At 43.4% G+C, this 16,005-nt stretch overlaps 1 protein-coding gene across 1 annotated transcript; it reads left to right on the top strand.

Annotated features, from left to right (window-relative positions):
• The first annotated feature begins 227 nt into the window (after positions 1 to 227).
• On the top strand, positions 228 to 9,971 carry LOC115644407 (glioma pathogenesis-related protein 1-like). The gene is made up of 6 exons (XM_030548702.1): positions 228 to 498; positions 1,436 to 1,681; positions 4,834 to 4,946; positions 8,159 to 8,241; positions 9,248 to 9,274; positions 9,371 to 9,971. The coding sequence occupies exons 1-6, from the start codon at positions 319 to 321 to the stop codon at positions 9,592 to 9,594; spliced, it is 873 nt and encodes a 290-aa protein (XP_030404562.1). The 5' UTR covers positions 228 to 318; the 3' UTR covers positions 9,595 to 9,971.
• Positions 9,972 to 16,005: the final 6,034 nt, after the last annotated feature.

Genomic DNA, 16,005 nt, shown 5'->3' with positions numbered 1-16,005 from the left:
GAACTGTGGTCTCATAAAGGTAAGAAGGCATCTTCCATAGAGGGCAACTTGATTTTTTCGTTTTAAATTAAGCAACATTGAAGTGACAAACCAGTTCCCTTACTTTTATGTTGAAGCTGCTGAAGCAATTCATTTCCTGTTATCACAGGGGCAAGAATCAGCATGATTTCGTCTTAAGAAACTGACAAGAGCGGAAGAGAGAACCCAGTTTGAAACCTCACCGGCAGAGTGCTATGTGAGAGGCAAACAGCACCATATCCACCTAAGAGATTCTTCTTACAGGGTTTTGAGAGAAATCAAAAACAACAGTTGAGAATCATGAAAGTCAGATTGTTCCTTGGTGTTCTGCTATTACTAGACCTTTTAAGTTCCTGTTATTTTTATAAGTCAAATACTTTGCCTGATATAGAAGACACACAGTTTATTAAGGAGTGCGTGAATGCTCATAACAACTTTCGGTCCAAGGTGAATCCACCAGCCAGAAACATGCTTCACATGGTAAGGAGACCGTCACCATCTAGTTGTAATGGAAATTGGATTGTGCTGTTGAATTAACACATTTGCCTTGTACTATTCTGACTAGTTCTGTGAATATTTTAGCTACTTGTTAGTAGTTCACAGTAAATACCAAAAAAAAAAGCAATTAATGATTACAGCTGGGTACAGACTTGTTCAGTCTTCCTCATTTGGAAGGTGAGTCCTTCATTTAAGACTGGATTGCCAAGTTGCAGTCCTGCCTGAGTCAGGAGGGCATTGCATTGTTGTGCTGTTTCAGGAGAAAGAGAGAGACCAAATAGACTTTGCGTGTCCTTGTGATACTGGCAGAGCTTAGTTCCCCCACTATCCTGGCTCAAGTGTGTGGGACAGCATGCTGAAGCATCAAAATTAAGGCTCTTCCCACTTCTTTCCCCTGCCCAGCCACTCCTCCCCCTGGTGACAGCAGCTACTGTCCTGTCGCAGCCACACACACAGTCTGATGAGTGAGTAGCTTGAGAAGGTGAAGAGGCTTCTTATGACCCCTAATCGCTGTGGAGGTGCACAGCTGAGCTCATGACTGAGCCCTTACTGTTTAAAAGCTGCCTTAAATTAGTTCAGTTATGGAGGGCAGAATTTGCAGCATGTTTCAATAAGACACTTAGAATTTCTCCCATTCAGATTGTCATAGCTTGACAGCACATCAGAGATGAGTGTACAAATATTAAATGTCTTTCAATATATGAGGGACAGGCAGGAAAGAGGGGATTTTGTAGTGAAAGGGAACGAGTGACAGGATTTTAGGGAAGACTGGATGTGAGGCAGGGAGACAAACAGAGGAGTCCAAGATCATAGGCCTGGAAGGTAGGAAGGATTAAGAGAAATGTTTCTGTTAAAGACATTTTGAGTTTGTGCAAGTCATTGCATTTCAAGTAGTTTTCATATCTTTTTCATTCTGCAGTCCTGGGACTCTGCTTTAGCTAAGAGTGCCAAAGCATGGGCAAAGCGATGCCACTTTGATCATAATGTCTACCTTACAGTACCAGGAAAAATGCACCCTAACTTTACTCCAGTTGGAGAAAACATCTGGACTGGCTCTCTCTCTCTCTTCTCTGCGAGTGCAGCTATCCACAACTGGTATAATGAAGTCACAGACTACAATTTTGAGACCCGCTATTGTACAAGAAAGTGTGGCCATTACACCCAGGTGATTCTTTTGTTTCCTCTATCTTAATTTCAAATGAGTTGGGGTCTTTGAAGAGAAAAAGACACACATTTTGCCTAAATCACTTACAAAATTGTGATTTACAAAGTGTGGGTTAGGAGAACTTTGTGCCAAAAAAAAGAAAAAGGGACAGAGTCAGGAGGGTGCTGTGCAGCAAGAGACCGACTGGCCTTGGTTTTGGTGTGGAGAGAGAGCATCTCCATGCAGATATTCCTCTGCCTCTCTGGGGGTATGTCTACACTACGGGATTATTCCGATTTTACATAAACCGGTTTTGTAAAACAGATTGTATAAAGTCGAGTGCATGCGGCCACACTAAGCACATTAATTCAGCAGTGTGCGTCCATGTACCGAGGCAAGCGTCGATTTCCAGAGCGTTGCACTGTGGGTAGCTATCCCGTAGCTATCCCATAGTTCCCACAGTCTCCCCCGCCCATTGGAATTCTGGGTTGAGATCCCAATGCATGATGCTGCAAAAACAATGTGCGGGTGATTCTGGGTAAATGTCTTCACTCATTCCTTCCTCCGTGAAAGCAACAGCAGACAATCATTTCACACCCTTTTCCCCTGGATTGCCCTGGCAGACACCATAGCATGGCAACCATGGAGCCCGTTTTGCCTTTTGTCACTGTCACCGTATGTGTACTGGATGCCGCTGACAGAGGCGGTACTGCAGCGCTACACAGCAGCATTCATTTGCCATTGCAAAGTAGCAGAGATGGTTACCATCCCTATTGTACCGTCTGCTGTGCCATTGTAAATTGGCCCTGAGATGACGGTTATCAGTCATTCTGTACCATCTGCTGCTGTCATGGGTGCTCCTGGCTGGCCTTAGCTGAGGTTGGCCGAGGGCACAAAGACAAAAATGGGAATGACTCCCTGAGTTAATTCCTCCTTTATGGTTTATTTAAAAATAGAGTCAGTCCTGCCTAGAATATGGGGCAAGTGTACTAGAGAGCCAGTGCATCAGAGAACCAGAGAGCACAGCCGCTCCGTGTCAGATTCTGCAGAAATGATGAGCTGCATGCCATTCACGGGGGGTGCTCCTGCAACAACCCCACCCGTTGATTCCCTTCTCCCCCAACCTTTCTGGGCTACCGTGGCAGTGTTCCCCATTTGTGGGATGAAGTAATAAAGAATGCAGGAATAAGAAACACTGACTTTTTAGTGAGATAAAATGAAGGGGAGGCAGCCTCCAGCTGCTATGATAGTCCAGGCAGTACAGAATCTTTTCTTTAGACATGAAAGGGCGAGGGCTGATGGAGCTCAGCCCCCAGTTGCTATGATGAGGACGATTACCAGCTGTTCTGTACCATCTACCAGGAATGACCAGGAGTCATTCCTATTTTTACCCAGGCGCCCCTGGCCGACCTCACCTGAGGCCAGCCAGGAGCACTCACGGGCTGATGATGACGATGAATAGCAGTCATATTGTACCATCTGCCACCGGGGAGGGGACGGGAGGGGAGAGGATGCTGCTATTCATTGCCACAGCACCGCGTCTGCCAGCAGCATGCAGTAGACATAGGGTGACATATAAAAAAGTCAAGGTACTGTCTTCCAGAACTGTGGTATAAATTCACCACAACACTGTTCCTACACCAAACATAAGACTAAGCCACTAGAACAGCTCATCAAGAAACAATTTTTTTCCCTTTTCTTTCATGGGGGGGAGGCAGGCAGGGGGTAAATTGATGACATATACCCTGAAACACCCTGGACAATGTGTTTGACCCTACAGGCATTCGGAGCTCAGCCAAGAATGCAAACGCTTTTCGGCGACTGCGAGGACTGTGGGATAGCTGGAGTCCTCATACCCCCTCCTTCCCTCCATGAGCGTCCATTTGCTTCTTTGGCTTTCTGTTACGCTTGTCACACAGCACTGTGCTGTGGCCTCTGTCTGTCATAGCCTGGAGACTTTTTCAAATGGTTTCTCATTTCGTCTTCTGTAACGGAGCTGTGATAGAACAGATTTGTCTCCCCATACAGTGATCAGATCCAGTATCTCCCGTATGGCCCATGCTGGAGCTCTTTTTGGATTTGGAACTGCATCGCCACCCATGCTGATCAGAGCTCCACGCTGGACAAACAGGAAATGAAATTCAAAAGTTCGCGGGGCTTTTCCTGTTTACCTGGCCAGTGCATCCGAGTTCGGATTGCTGTCCAGAGCACACAATGGTGCACTGTGGGATACCGGCCGGAGGCCAATACCATTGATTTGCGGCCACACTGACCCTAATCCGATATGGCAATACCGATTTCAGCGCTACTCCTCTCATCGGGGAGGAGTACAGAAACTGGTTTAAAGAGCCCTTTATATCGATATAAAGGGCCTCGTTGTGTGGACGGGTTTAACGCTGCTAAAATCGGTTTAAACGCATAGTGTAGACCAGGCCTGAGAGAGAGATCCATGAGATGGCTGGTTCTGGCATTGAACCTGCCATGGAGGGGGAAGGAGGCATGCTCTGACAGACTGATCTAGGGAGAACTCAGTGAGAGGATATTTAGATTTTTCTCCCTTGTCCTCACAAGCCTGGGGGATTTTTCTGCAGGAGGGGGATGATCTGAGTCTAAGGCCACGTCCACACTACAGAGTAAAATCGAAATTAATAAAATCGATTTATAAAACAATTTAAAATTGATTTTACGCGTCCACACTAGGGCACATTACTTCGGTGGTGTGCGTCCATGGTCCCAGGCTACCATCGATTTCCGGAGCGGTGCACTCTGGGTAGCTCAGTAAAAGAATGGGACCAATAACTTCGATTTCTGTCCACACTAACCCTAAATCGATTTAGTTACTCCTTTCGTTTAGCTGGAGTACAGAAATCGATTTTAAGACCCCTTAAAATCGATTTTAAGTGCTTTGTAGTGTGGAGGGGTACGCTGTTTAAATCGATTTAACGCTGTAGTGTGGACCTGGCCTAAGAAAGATTCCAATATAACAAAATCACAAACCAAATAGTAAATACAGGAATTCTTCATCTAAATGGCTCCCTAGGCTGTAACTAATGCTTCTGTGGTTGCTGTTACAAAACACACACACCTTCAATTACTTGTTTCTTGTTGAATATCGTAATTGCAGTCTCTGGGTAGTCCTGAAAAAGTTTAATGTATTTTGGTTTTCTTTTTAGGTTGTTTGGGCCACAAGTTACAAAGTTGGCTGTGCAGTTCAGTTCTGTCCTAGAGTTACAGGTTTCAAAGGACTCACCAATGGAGCACATTTTGTTTGCAACTATGCACCAGCGTAAGTTGATATTTTAAAAGATCCCAGAGCAGGTGATCAATTCCACTCTGGCTGATGTTTGGAGTGGTGCAGCCAGAGAGCTGCACCAAGGCTTCCTTAACCTGAGAAACAGTTGCCATAGACCTTTGATATGGAGGCATGAAAGGATATGCCCATCATCTCCCCCCGTGCTCACAGTCTGCAGAATAGCCCTTTCAAAAAACTGATCAGAGGTTATGCAGATGCAGAAGATATAAAAACTGCACCCGGGGGGGCAGGGAGAGGGAGGAAGTAAATCAGTTTGAAATACAGATTGCCAACTAGAGCTTCACTGTGTCCCTCTCCATGAGGAAGTCCAGGGTTGAACAGTGCACTCGTTTTAGTACAAGTTGGCAAATTGCAAACTAGCCAGTGTTACAGCTTTTCTGACAAGGGGTAAGCGTGACTAATTTCTAATAAAAATATACCACCCAGTCACACCTATGCTGGGCATGAAATGAATCCACCCAGGAGGGAGATCTTTTATATAACTCGGTCCTCAAGCAAAAAAGAGGCACAGTAAGTTCTGTGGCTATTCTGTATTTCCAGTTTGATTATTTATTGGGTCTTTATTACAGGAAGGCAAGAGATAGATACTGCCCCTCACTTTATGTGTTGGCTAGCAACCCAGTAATCATGGTTTTTTGTTGTTGTTTCAATCTGACTATTCTATTGTACTTCTGGTTAAAACCACTAAAGAACCAATTAAAAAAAAGTTACTTCCTCACAAAACCATTTTAGGTTCACCTATTGCTAGTACACCAAAAGAGATACAGTCCTTAACACTCCTTAATAATCTGCTAACAGCCAACAAAAGCTCACTTCCTGGGAGACTTCTTATTTCCTCCATACTAGCGCTCTGTTTCCATAACAACACCTGTCTAATGTAGTTCCAGTTGTACCAAGATCTGCACAATTATGTAAGTCTCATTGCTGTCAACATGCTGAAATGTGTACAAAAGGGGGCCCTTCACAAATATCATTTTTAATGCAAAAAAAGTTAGTAGTTTAAAGATAACATGCAAGGGATTTTTTAAAATGGGGATTGTGCCCCTTTTAGCGTCTTGATAATGTAACAAAGTTACAGAGTTTTGTATGTTTAATTGAAAAGCTGTGGGGAGAGCAGCTTCTGCGTCAACTCAAATCTCAGGAATGTCACATTTGTGCTTCTTTGATTTTGCTGGAAGATTTGTTGGCGATCTCAGCTGTGTATCAGTAGCTCTCTTGTACCTATGAATGAACAGGAGCATTGAATCTTCAACATAGTTCTCCTTTTTCCCAGCTGTTTTAGATATTGATAATAATTAGGTGTTGATAAAAACAGACAAGCAAAAACCAGTTTTAAACGGACCTAATGTTCTTACCATCTTAAAATCACTCAGTTTTTAGTCTCATCCCACTCATAGTCAGGAGTCCTTAGAGGACCCAGAATTCAGAGGTGCTTTCACGTAGGTTTACACATCCCACCCCTGAAAAGGGAGCCTGCTGCTACCACCTCTACCAGCGTGGTTATATCTGCAGGTACACTCCGCTGCTGCTGCCACTTATCTCCACCACTGCTCCCCTCTGCCGCCGCTTGCTGCTCACTTGCGGCTCACTGCAGCTGCATTCTGAGGGCCAGCCCTGCTCTTAGTGATTTCACTGGGTAACAGGGAACCTCTCAGCTGCTGCCTCTGTGGTCTTTCACCACAACACTGTTCCCACACCAAACATAAGACTAAGCCACTAGAACAGCTCATCAAGAATGTCAGCCGTAGTAACCACTGAACAGAAACAAGGACTTTCAATTGAGTCTGGTCATTTCTGTTTTTAAACACTGGAGTGGGGAGGGAAGGGTCAAATGGTGTATATAAGACCCTTTGGGTAGAGTGCACATCATCAGCTGAAGCAGCAAAGAATCCTGTGGCACCTTATAGACTAACAGACGTTTTGGAGCATGAGTTTTCGTGGGTGAATACCCACTTCCTCAGATGCATGTAATGGAAATTTCCAGGGGCAGGTATATATATGCTAGCAAGCAAGCTAGAGATAACGAGGTCAGTTCAATCAGGGAGGATGAGGCCCTGTTCTAGCAGTTGAGGTGTGAAAACCAAGAGAGGAGAAACTGGTTCTGTAATTGGCAAGCCTCATCTTGCATCTGAGGAAGTGGGTATTCACCCACGAAAGCTCATGCTCCAAAACCTCTGTTAGTCTATAAGGTGCCACAGGATTCTTTGCTGCTTTTACAGATCCAGACTAACACGGCTACCCCTCTGATACTTGATCATCAGCTGAGAACACCTGTCATTGTCCCTCTCATTTTCACTGGGATTTGGCATCCCTACCCACTTCTTAGCAAGTGAGATTCAGTGTAAGGTGACCTAGTCTATCAGGGCATGCCAAGTACAATGCTGATGCCCTTTACTCATACAATAAGGATAACATGTTTCATTGCCCAGCATTCAATACTGAAGTGAATTGTAACCCAAAACCAGCCAAAATTGGGGGAAAAGGGAGCAGTTCTCCAGCAGGCTAGCACTGCAATCCTGCTACAGCCCCACTCAAACTTTGCAGCTACTGTAAATTCAGACTCCAGAAATAAGACAATTTCCATTAAAGAAATACCCTCAAGGTACTGTCTTCCAGAACTGTGGTATAAATTCTTTAAATAAAACAGGCTATAATAATGCAGAGCCAGATTCCCAGACCCTGAATAGCACATTGCTCTCTAGGAAGTCCCATTCATTTAAATAGGATGAGTTATGTGAGTAGCCCCCAATGCGAGTGAGAGATTCATAGTCTGGACCAAAAGAAATTTAAAAAATAAAAATCAATTGTTTTAGAAAGTTACATATTTCTGGGTTCAGGGCTTCCCCTCCCCCGCCCCCCAGAATACTCTTAGCAGCAAGGGAGATTTAGGTTGGACATTAGGAAAAAGTTCCTAACTGTCAGGGTAGTTAAACACTGGAATAGATTGCCTAGGGAAGTTGTGGAATCTCCGTCTCTGGAGATATTTAAGAGTAGGTTAGATAAATGTCTATTAGGGATGATCTAGACAGTATTTGGTCCTGCCATAAGGGCAGGGGACTGGACTCGATGACCTCTCGAGGTCCCTTCCAGTCCTGGAGTCTATGAGTCTATGATTGTAACAGTTCAAATCACATGATGTATTTAAATTCTTCCCCCAAAAGATTACACATTTTTCTGCTTTGCAGTGGGAATTATCCAACACAGCCTTATAAAACAGGAGCAGCATGTAGCGACTGCAATGGTGAAAAGTGTGTGGACAAGCTCTGTGGTAAGTGTAAGGGAATCTGCTAAGGGCATTCTATGGAAAGCAAAGTCACACTAACCAGGCTCAGAAGTGCTCCAACCACACAAATACCTAAATCTTTAGATTTTTGTTTCCTGGCTGTGAAATCCTGCTGGCATATTTTGCAATCCATGGCATCTGATGTCACAGACTGTTGCATCAAGGGATTACCAGAAACATTTTGCGAATGTGAAAAGAATTTTCAAACATTTAAGGCTAGATCCTGCAAATATATCCACCGTTCTGATATAGAGTATGACTGACTTCCATGAGTTATGCCCAGTCAGATCCATTTACAGGATTCAGCCGTTAATAAAAATTGTTTCTGTGCTAAATGCTTCCCCCACACCCTGCCCAGTGAGGGTTTTCAGCACAAATGTCTGCCCTTATTGCACTTCCTAAAGTTATGTAAAGCCAGGACCTTTTTAAAACAATAAATCCCACCTTTTATATTTGCGGTTTCCCTCATCTCTGTGATACCAATTTTATTTACTGCATCTTACACTATTTTTTTTAAATCATTTCACAGTCAGTGCCAAACTTTTAGATACCCCTCAGCTGGGGATACAGTTTTGTTGACACAGGTCATTTTTGTAGGACATCTGGGGTGTGAGTGCAGATGCAGTCAGTGAGTTAGTCATCTAAATGGCATTTGCTGCTCTTCTCTTATGCCTTTCACATCATGGGTTGCTTTATATGATTTGCTGAGTGATCTGGCTCAATTCTCTGCCACTTTGGCTGAAAGTGGGTGATGACCACATTTTAACTCAACAAATCTCTGTAGAAATTTGCAGTTGTTGGTCTTCGTACTTTAGCACTCTTATAAAATTGAGGCGGATCCTTAAGTATTACCTGCTGTCCAGACAGGGAGAAAACACAAATCCTAGACTGTTATTCAGAATATCATCAGCACCAATGGGCTATCCATTTTTCATTGATAAATAAAGCTGAACAATAGCCATATTTACATTTCTTTCTCATCTCTCACCAGAAAATCCAGAACGTGAGACATTGAAAAGTATGTATCACAATCTTATATTGTTACTTGAATTATTTAGAGTCTTCTACATATCACATGGCTCGATAAATACATTATCTCCTTTTTGTTTTCTAGGTTACTCCAGTTGGTATCCAGACTGGGACATACCTCCACACCCCAACCCCTCTGGTGCTCCACACCCCAACCCCTCCGGTGCTCCACACCCCAGCCCTCCACGCTCCTCATGTGACCAATACTGTATTACTGTTTTAGTAGTAAGGCTACTGTTTGTGTTACTGATTTTTGGTGCTGTCTTCCTAGTACAATGGCAGTATCCCCAGATATTTATATATGAGTAATCTCCATTTGCCTCCTATTGTCAGTGTACATAAGCATTAGTACCAGCCAGTTTTCCTGGGCTGCTCATGGTTGTTTGGGACAAGGAGGAGGAGGAGATGTGCATGTTAACTATTCAATCAAAGCCAGAGATTTTGTACCTCTCTGCACCCCAGGCATACCTCTTCGATGTCCATTCTTTTCCCTAAGAAACACCTTAGAATTTAAGGCCAGAAGGTGACAGCTTTAGACATTTCACTATAACTGCCTTCTCCTAACCATCACCATTGTCAAGTAATGATGTCCCTTAAACACATCATGAGAATTACCCCAGTTTGCTGCTCCAGGCCAATGGGGGCTGCGGGAAGCGGCGCGGGCCAAGGGACATACTGGCCACCACTTCCAGCAGCTCCCATTGGCCCACAACAGCGAACCACGGCCAGGGAGCGCTGCGATCGGCTGAACCTGCCAGCGGGACAGCTAAACAAACCAGCCCAGCCCGCCAGGGGCTTTCCCTACACAAGCAGCGTCCCAAGTTTGGGAAACATTGGGTTATAGAATAATGGGAACTCCCCTCTTACCTTCTATTTCTGCCCTCAAGCTGTTTTTCCATACATAAGGTTTTAATAAATGTCCATCCTACCTCTGTCAGCACTGCCATGAGGCTCTTGTCTTGCACACTTGGCAGCCTCTGCTCAGTCACTCTGGTGCTGCTTCCAGAAGTGTTGATTCAGCACAAGGGCACAAGTGGGACTGCAGCAGAGGTAGGACAGAGAGAGGCCTTAAAAGACTTATTACCAATGGGTTGGATTTGACATTAAACTAGCAACTAGCTTGGATTCAAATAACCCCCCAAGTCCCTGCAGTTCTAATTGAGGGGGTTGGGGCAGGGAAAGAGCAGGAGAAGTATCTATTTAATACACAATAAACACTGAATTACATACCAAATGGGCTACACATGACTTTACTCACCTAAAATGTAAGCCATCACATTGCAGGCCCAGTGTTCTTTTGTGATACCAGACTAGACTTTAATGGTCTTTTATTAGGACTCTGGCAATGGCCCATATCCAATTATTTACAGAAAAATAACCCATTATGCGCCTGGCTGATTGTGCAATGCCTTATCCCAAGAGAAAAATTCCTCCCTAACCCCCAAGGCAATCAGATTGTGCTCTGTAGTATGACATTTGGCTGCACTTCTCATGCTGAGCCTATGGTACAAGTATTCTCAAGGATCATAAAATTAATGATAATCAATATTGCCCTTCAAAAATATAGATACAGCTAAAGCATTGTTCAGTTAACTGTCTGCAGCAGGGAAATGCAGAGTTTGATATTACCCTGAAAAAAGGAATATTTCTTTTTTATTGGCTGTAAATTGATACTTTGCCAGTCAGAGAGAAAACCAAGGTTCATGGTGGAGTCTCTATCACTGACAATTTTTAAATAAAGATTGGGTGTTTTTCTAAAAGCTGTGTTCTGGGAATTATTTTGGGGAGTTCTATGGTTGGCTGTTTTATATGGGAGGTCCCAATGATCTCGTCTCACCTTGGACTCTATGAATCCATTGAAGATACTCATGAATTGTTACTGCTACATCTCTGAAATAAGAATGACAATCACACAGCTACAAAAACAGTTTAGTTGTGTTTGTCATATATTGCTTTCATATATAATAAAGAAAATCTGCCATTTATTATCTTTAGCCTTTTAATCACTTTACACTAAAAGTTATTTTTGCATTTTAATTCTTAGTATTTTGATTTTGCCTCCTATAGCACTATCTGTCTTGAGAGGTAGTATCATTAGCCTCACGGAAAGAGATACTTGTGTTAGTGAGGAGTGTGAGAGAGCACATAACAGTGGGGAAGTGGCCTTTATTGGATTGTAGGTTGGATAGATGCAGATTTGAAAACTCCGGCATATGCCATTAGTAAATAGAAAAACTGGAACTTTAACTTTAGGTTGTGTGTTATACCATGGAAAGCCTGGAAATTCAAAATGTAAAGATGACAATGCATTCCTAATGTTCAACCTTGGGGGAAGAGGAATAGAATGGGGTGGAAAAAGTGAGCTAAGAGGAAGAGTCCATCCTGGAGAGCGGAGCCTAACATTTTTGGGGAAGACTCGTCACTCAAAGTTCTGATGGATTCAACTCTCTTCTCCCATTATTTACTCTTAATGCACCATGTCCACTAATAAGCCTGTTCACATATCTGTATACTGAACAATGAAGAGATTTAAAAGTTATATTTGCACACACAAGTCCCTTTACAGTGGTTAATTTGTCAGTTTCAGAAAATGATATACAAAAAGACTTTACATTAGAAACCTAAATAAAACCCCATTCATTTTTAAAATATAATTTGTTTTAGCACCTGAAATTCTTCAAGCACTTTGTATGTATTCCACTTCTGGTGCCCATGCACCAAGTGTGCTGGAGATTGGAACACTTTAGTCAGCCATGTCCACCAGGCTATGACTACACCCTTCCTGCCCTGGAGTCCCGCATCCAAGAGCATAACAGGGGCAAAGCAACTAACCAACCCTCAATTTCATCTTACCACCTGGCTATGAGATGGAGCCAGTTAGCAGCATCCAGTCTCTTGCACTTACACTTCTTCTCATTTAGTTTTTTGTAACTAGTTGATAATATTGTGTACATTTGCTTTTAATTAAGGTGAACATTTTTCTCTTCATTTTCCTCATCCAGTACCAGGAATTAGCTCCACGTGGGGCCAGAAGTCTCCCGAGCTTACATATTGTTCGTTGTTTGAGGTGGTTAAACCCCTCAGCAATGAACATTCAATGTGTTTATTTTGCTTCAGACAGGGACATGTTAAGAACAAATGCAGTTCTTAGAGATTTTACTGAAAGAACTAGCATCCATGGATTTAGCAGATTAAAACTGTGTCTCCTGGACAAATAAGTGAGGCCTGCCTCAGAACCTGGAAGCAGGCAGGAGCCATCTAGTCCTCAGCACTTTTCAAATAAGAGCACTCCAGCAGCTGTTTATTCAACCTCCAAGGCTGTTGCTGCCTCTCTGAAGGACTCCCCTACTACCTGCTGGTTGTTCCTTTATCTCATTCCAAGAGAGGAGTAAATCCCTGCACAGATGTGTTGGAATGGATCTTTATGTAAGGATGCTCCTAAAAGAAAAGGGATAAATCTCCTCTACTTCTGCTAAAAAGGCAGCACAAAGCCAATCTGTCACCCCTCTGGTGTCTGAAAGGACTTAGCAGCTGGACACTTGGAATTGGTGGCATCCAGCCCCTTTGGGATCGCTCAGGGGACTCCCAGAATTGATAGGTAGCACATCTACCTCATCACAAATGCTTTTGGCACATATCACCCCCATGCCACCAACTCCAGTACCAGTGAGGTCGTGGTTTGTCTCAGCACCCCAATAATTATTGCCGAGCTTTATGGCACCAGAGGATTTGGCCACCTCTACTTTTTCTGAATCTTTATGCTGGCTTCATAGGCATCACAGATGCTGACTTCATAGGCATCACAGATGTTTGTACCAAAGGCATCCTCAGTACCAGTCTGGAAGCCTTCTCCAATGCACTACCTCCAAACTCCAATAAGGACTGCTCCACCACTGCAGGAGGAAGGAGGATTTTCCTCCTCAGCCCCTGGTAAAAAGAATTTGAAGAGCAGTTAGCAAAAGATGACAACTAACAGCAATTTTTTTTAAAGTAGATCAGAAGCAGGAAGCCTGCCAAACAATCAGTGGGGCTACTGGATGATTGAGTTACTAAAGAAGCACTTAAGACCATTGTAGAGTAGCTAATTAATTCTTTGCATCAAGTTTCACAGCAAAGGATGTGAGGGAGATTCCCACACCTGACCCATTATTTTTAGGTGACAAATCTGAAGAACTGTCTCAGATTAAGATGGCAATAGAGGAAATTTTAGAACAAGCTAATAATTTAAGCAGTAATAAGTCACCAGGACCAGATGGTATTCACCTAAGAGTTCTGAAGGAACTCAAATGTGAAATTGCAGAACTACTAACTGTGGTATGTAACCTATTGTTAAAATCAGCCTCTGTACCAGATGACTAGAGGATAGCTAAATGTAATGCTGATTTTTTTAAAAGGCTCCGGAGGCAATCCTGGCAATTACAGGCTGGTAAGCCTAACTTCAATACCAGGCAAATTGGTTGAAACTATAGTAAAAAACACAATTATCAGGCACAGAGAGGAACATGGTGCATTGAAGAAGAGTCAGCATGGCTTTTGTAAAGGGAAAATCATGCCTCGATCTATTAGAACTCTTGAGGGTGGTAAACATGGACATGGATGATCCAGTGGATATAATGTACTAGGTCTTTCAGAAAACTTTTGTCAAGGTCCATCACCAAAGGCTCTGAAGCAAAGTAAGGAGTCATGGGATAAGAGGCAATGTCTTCTCCTGTATCAGCAACTAGTTAAAAGATAGGAAACAAAAGGGTAATAAACCTTTAGATAGCCAATCCTGTAATAAAACTACAGGTGTTAGCTTTGGTGTAAGATCTAGAGTACCAACTGATCTAGGGTAAATGACTGGTCTCTTAGGCCCGGGAGCAACCTGAATATAGTGTGATTTTTGGTGTAAGAGGCCATTTACCCCGAAGTCCAGTTTGTCTGGGTGGCAGGATAGACTTCTAAGGGGATTGTCTGTAACTCCATGGTAAGACTGTTATAGTGATGCAAAAGTTCACATTTGTTACTGGGTTGGTGAAATCTAATAAAACACACCACCAGTTTGGGGTGTCTGCCCTGTTTTTTAATCTCTGCCCAGAGGTAGGCATTCACAGTCATGAACCACTCTAGACAGTGTGATAATGGGATACAGATATTATAAGTGAGATTAACATATGCAACAACTCACAAGCATTTCATAAAGTCCAAACACATTCTTATAACTCTAATATCTATTTTAACAATACAAACCCACAATTGAGCCAGACTGGCTTCCAGCTATGTATTTGTCAATGTTCAGTGAGGCCTAGAGGCCTTGACATGAGCTGGCACCTGGTCTGCCAGTGTTATGACCACTTAAGCAAGAGATCTTAGAGCCATCATGGATAGTTCTCTGAAAGCATCTGCTCAATGCGCAACAGCAGTCAAAAAAAGCTAACAGTAGGTTAGGAACCATTAGGAAAGGGATAGATAATAAGACAGTAAATATCATAATGCCACTATATAAATTCATGGTACACCCACTCATTGAATACTGTGTATAGTTCTGATCACCCCATCTCAAAAACGATATATTAGAATCAGAAAAAGTACAGAGAAGGGCAACAAAGATGATTAGGGGTATGGAATAGCTTCCATATCAGGAGATTAATAAGACTGGGACTGTTCAAGTTACAGAAGAGATGACTAAAGGGGGATTGATAGAGGTCAATAAAAATCATGACTGGTGTGGAGAAACTGAATAAGGAAGTGTTATTTACCTCTTCACATACCACAATATCCAGGGTTTACCCAATGAAATTAATAAGCAGCAGGTTTAAAACAAACCAAATGAAGTACTTCATCATGCAGTGCACAGTCAACCTGTGAAACACGCAGAGAGGGGGCCCGGCCGCACCACATGACTGATTGGGGCCAGCAAACCCTGGCAGAAATCTGGCCAGGCACAGTGATCCTGCATGCCTCTCCCTCCCTCCTATCCCAGTCATAACGTGTCGCCTGTGGGTGTCAGATTGCATTAGGATGTGTGATAAATCTAAAACATCCTGGGAAGAGTAAAGCACCCTCTGCCAGAGCACACACAGCTGCAGCTTCTTTTAGAATCAGTCCTAGAGCTGACAGACATAAAAAACAAATACCCGGAAGACCATACCTAACCTCACAAGCATTCGGTCATAGACGAATATTGATCTGATGTAGTTTTGGCAGGGCTTACACACAATCTTTATTTAGTTAGACTCCAAGTATCCCCCACCATTGACTGACTAGTGCTTCTGAGTCACTAGGAGTGGAACACATACAGACAACCACTCTAAGCAGAAAGGGAAGTTAGGTATCTCTCTGTACATAACAGCAGTTGTTGATATGTTATCTGTGAGTATTCCACAACCCACCCTCTTTTCCCTTCAACTGCTGAGTCTAAGGGCTTGGCTACACTTGCAAGTTAGGGTGCCCAAGGCTGCTTTAATACTCTCTAACTCATGATGCGTCCACAATGACAAGGCACGTAGAGTGCCCGGACTCCGTGGCTGGAGCGCTCCTGGTACTCCACCTCAGTGAGTGGAATAACGTTTGCTGCGCCCCAGCTGGAGCACCACAGCACCAGTGTGGACACCTTGGTCTGTTAATGCTCTCTGATCAGCCTCCAGAATTGCCCCACAGTGCCTGTTCTTGTCACTCTGGTCAGAACTTTGAACTCTACTGCTCTGCCCTCTGGTGACCAACCGTGAGACCCGTCCTTTA

The sequence above is a fragment of the Gopherus evgoodei genome, chromosome 1, assembly GCF_007399415.2.
Source record: "Gopherus evgoodei ecotype Sinaloan lineage chromosome 1, rGopEvg1_v1.p, whole genome shotgun sequence".
NCBI lineage: Eukaryota > Metazoa > Chordata > Testudines > Testudinidae > Gopherus > Gopherus evgoodei.
Note: the sequence above shows the minus strand (reverse complement) of the source record. Positions and strands in the feature narration are given on the sequence as shown.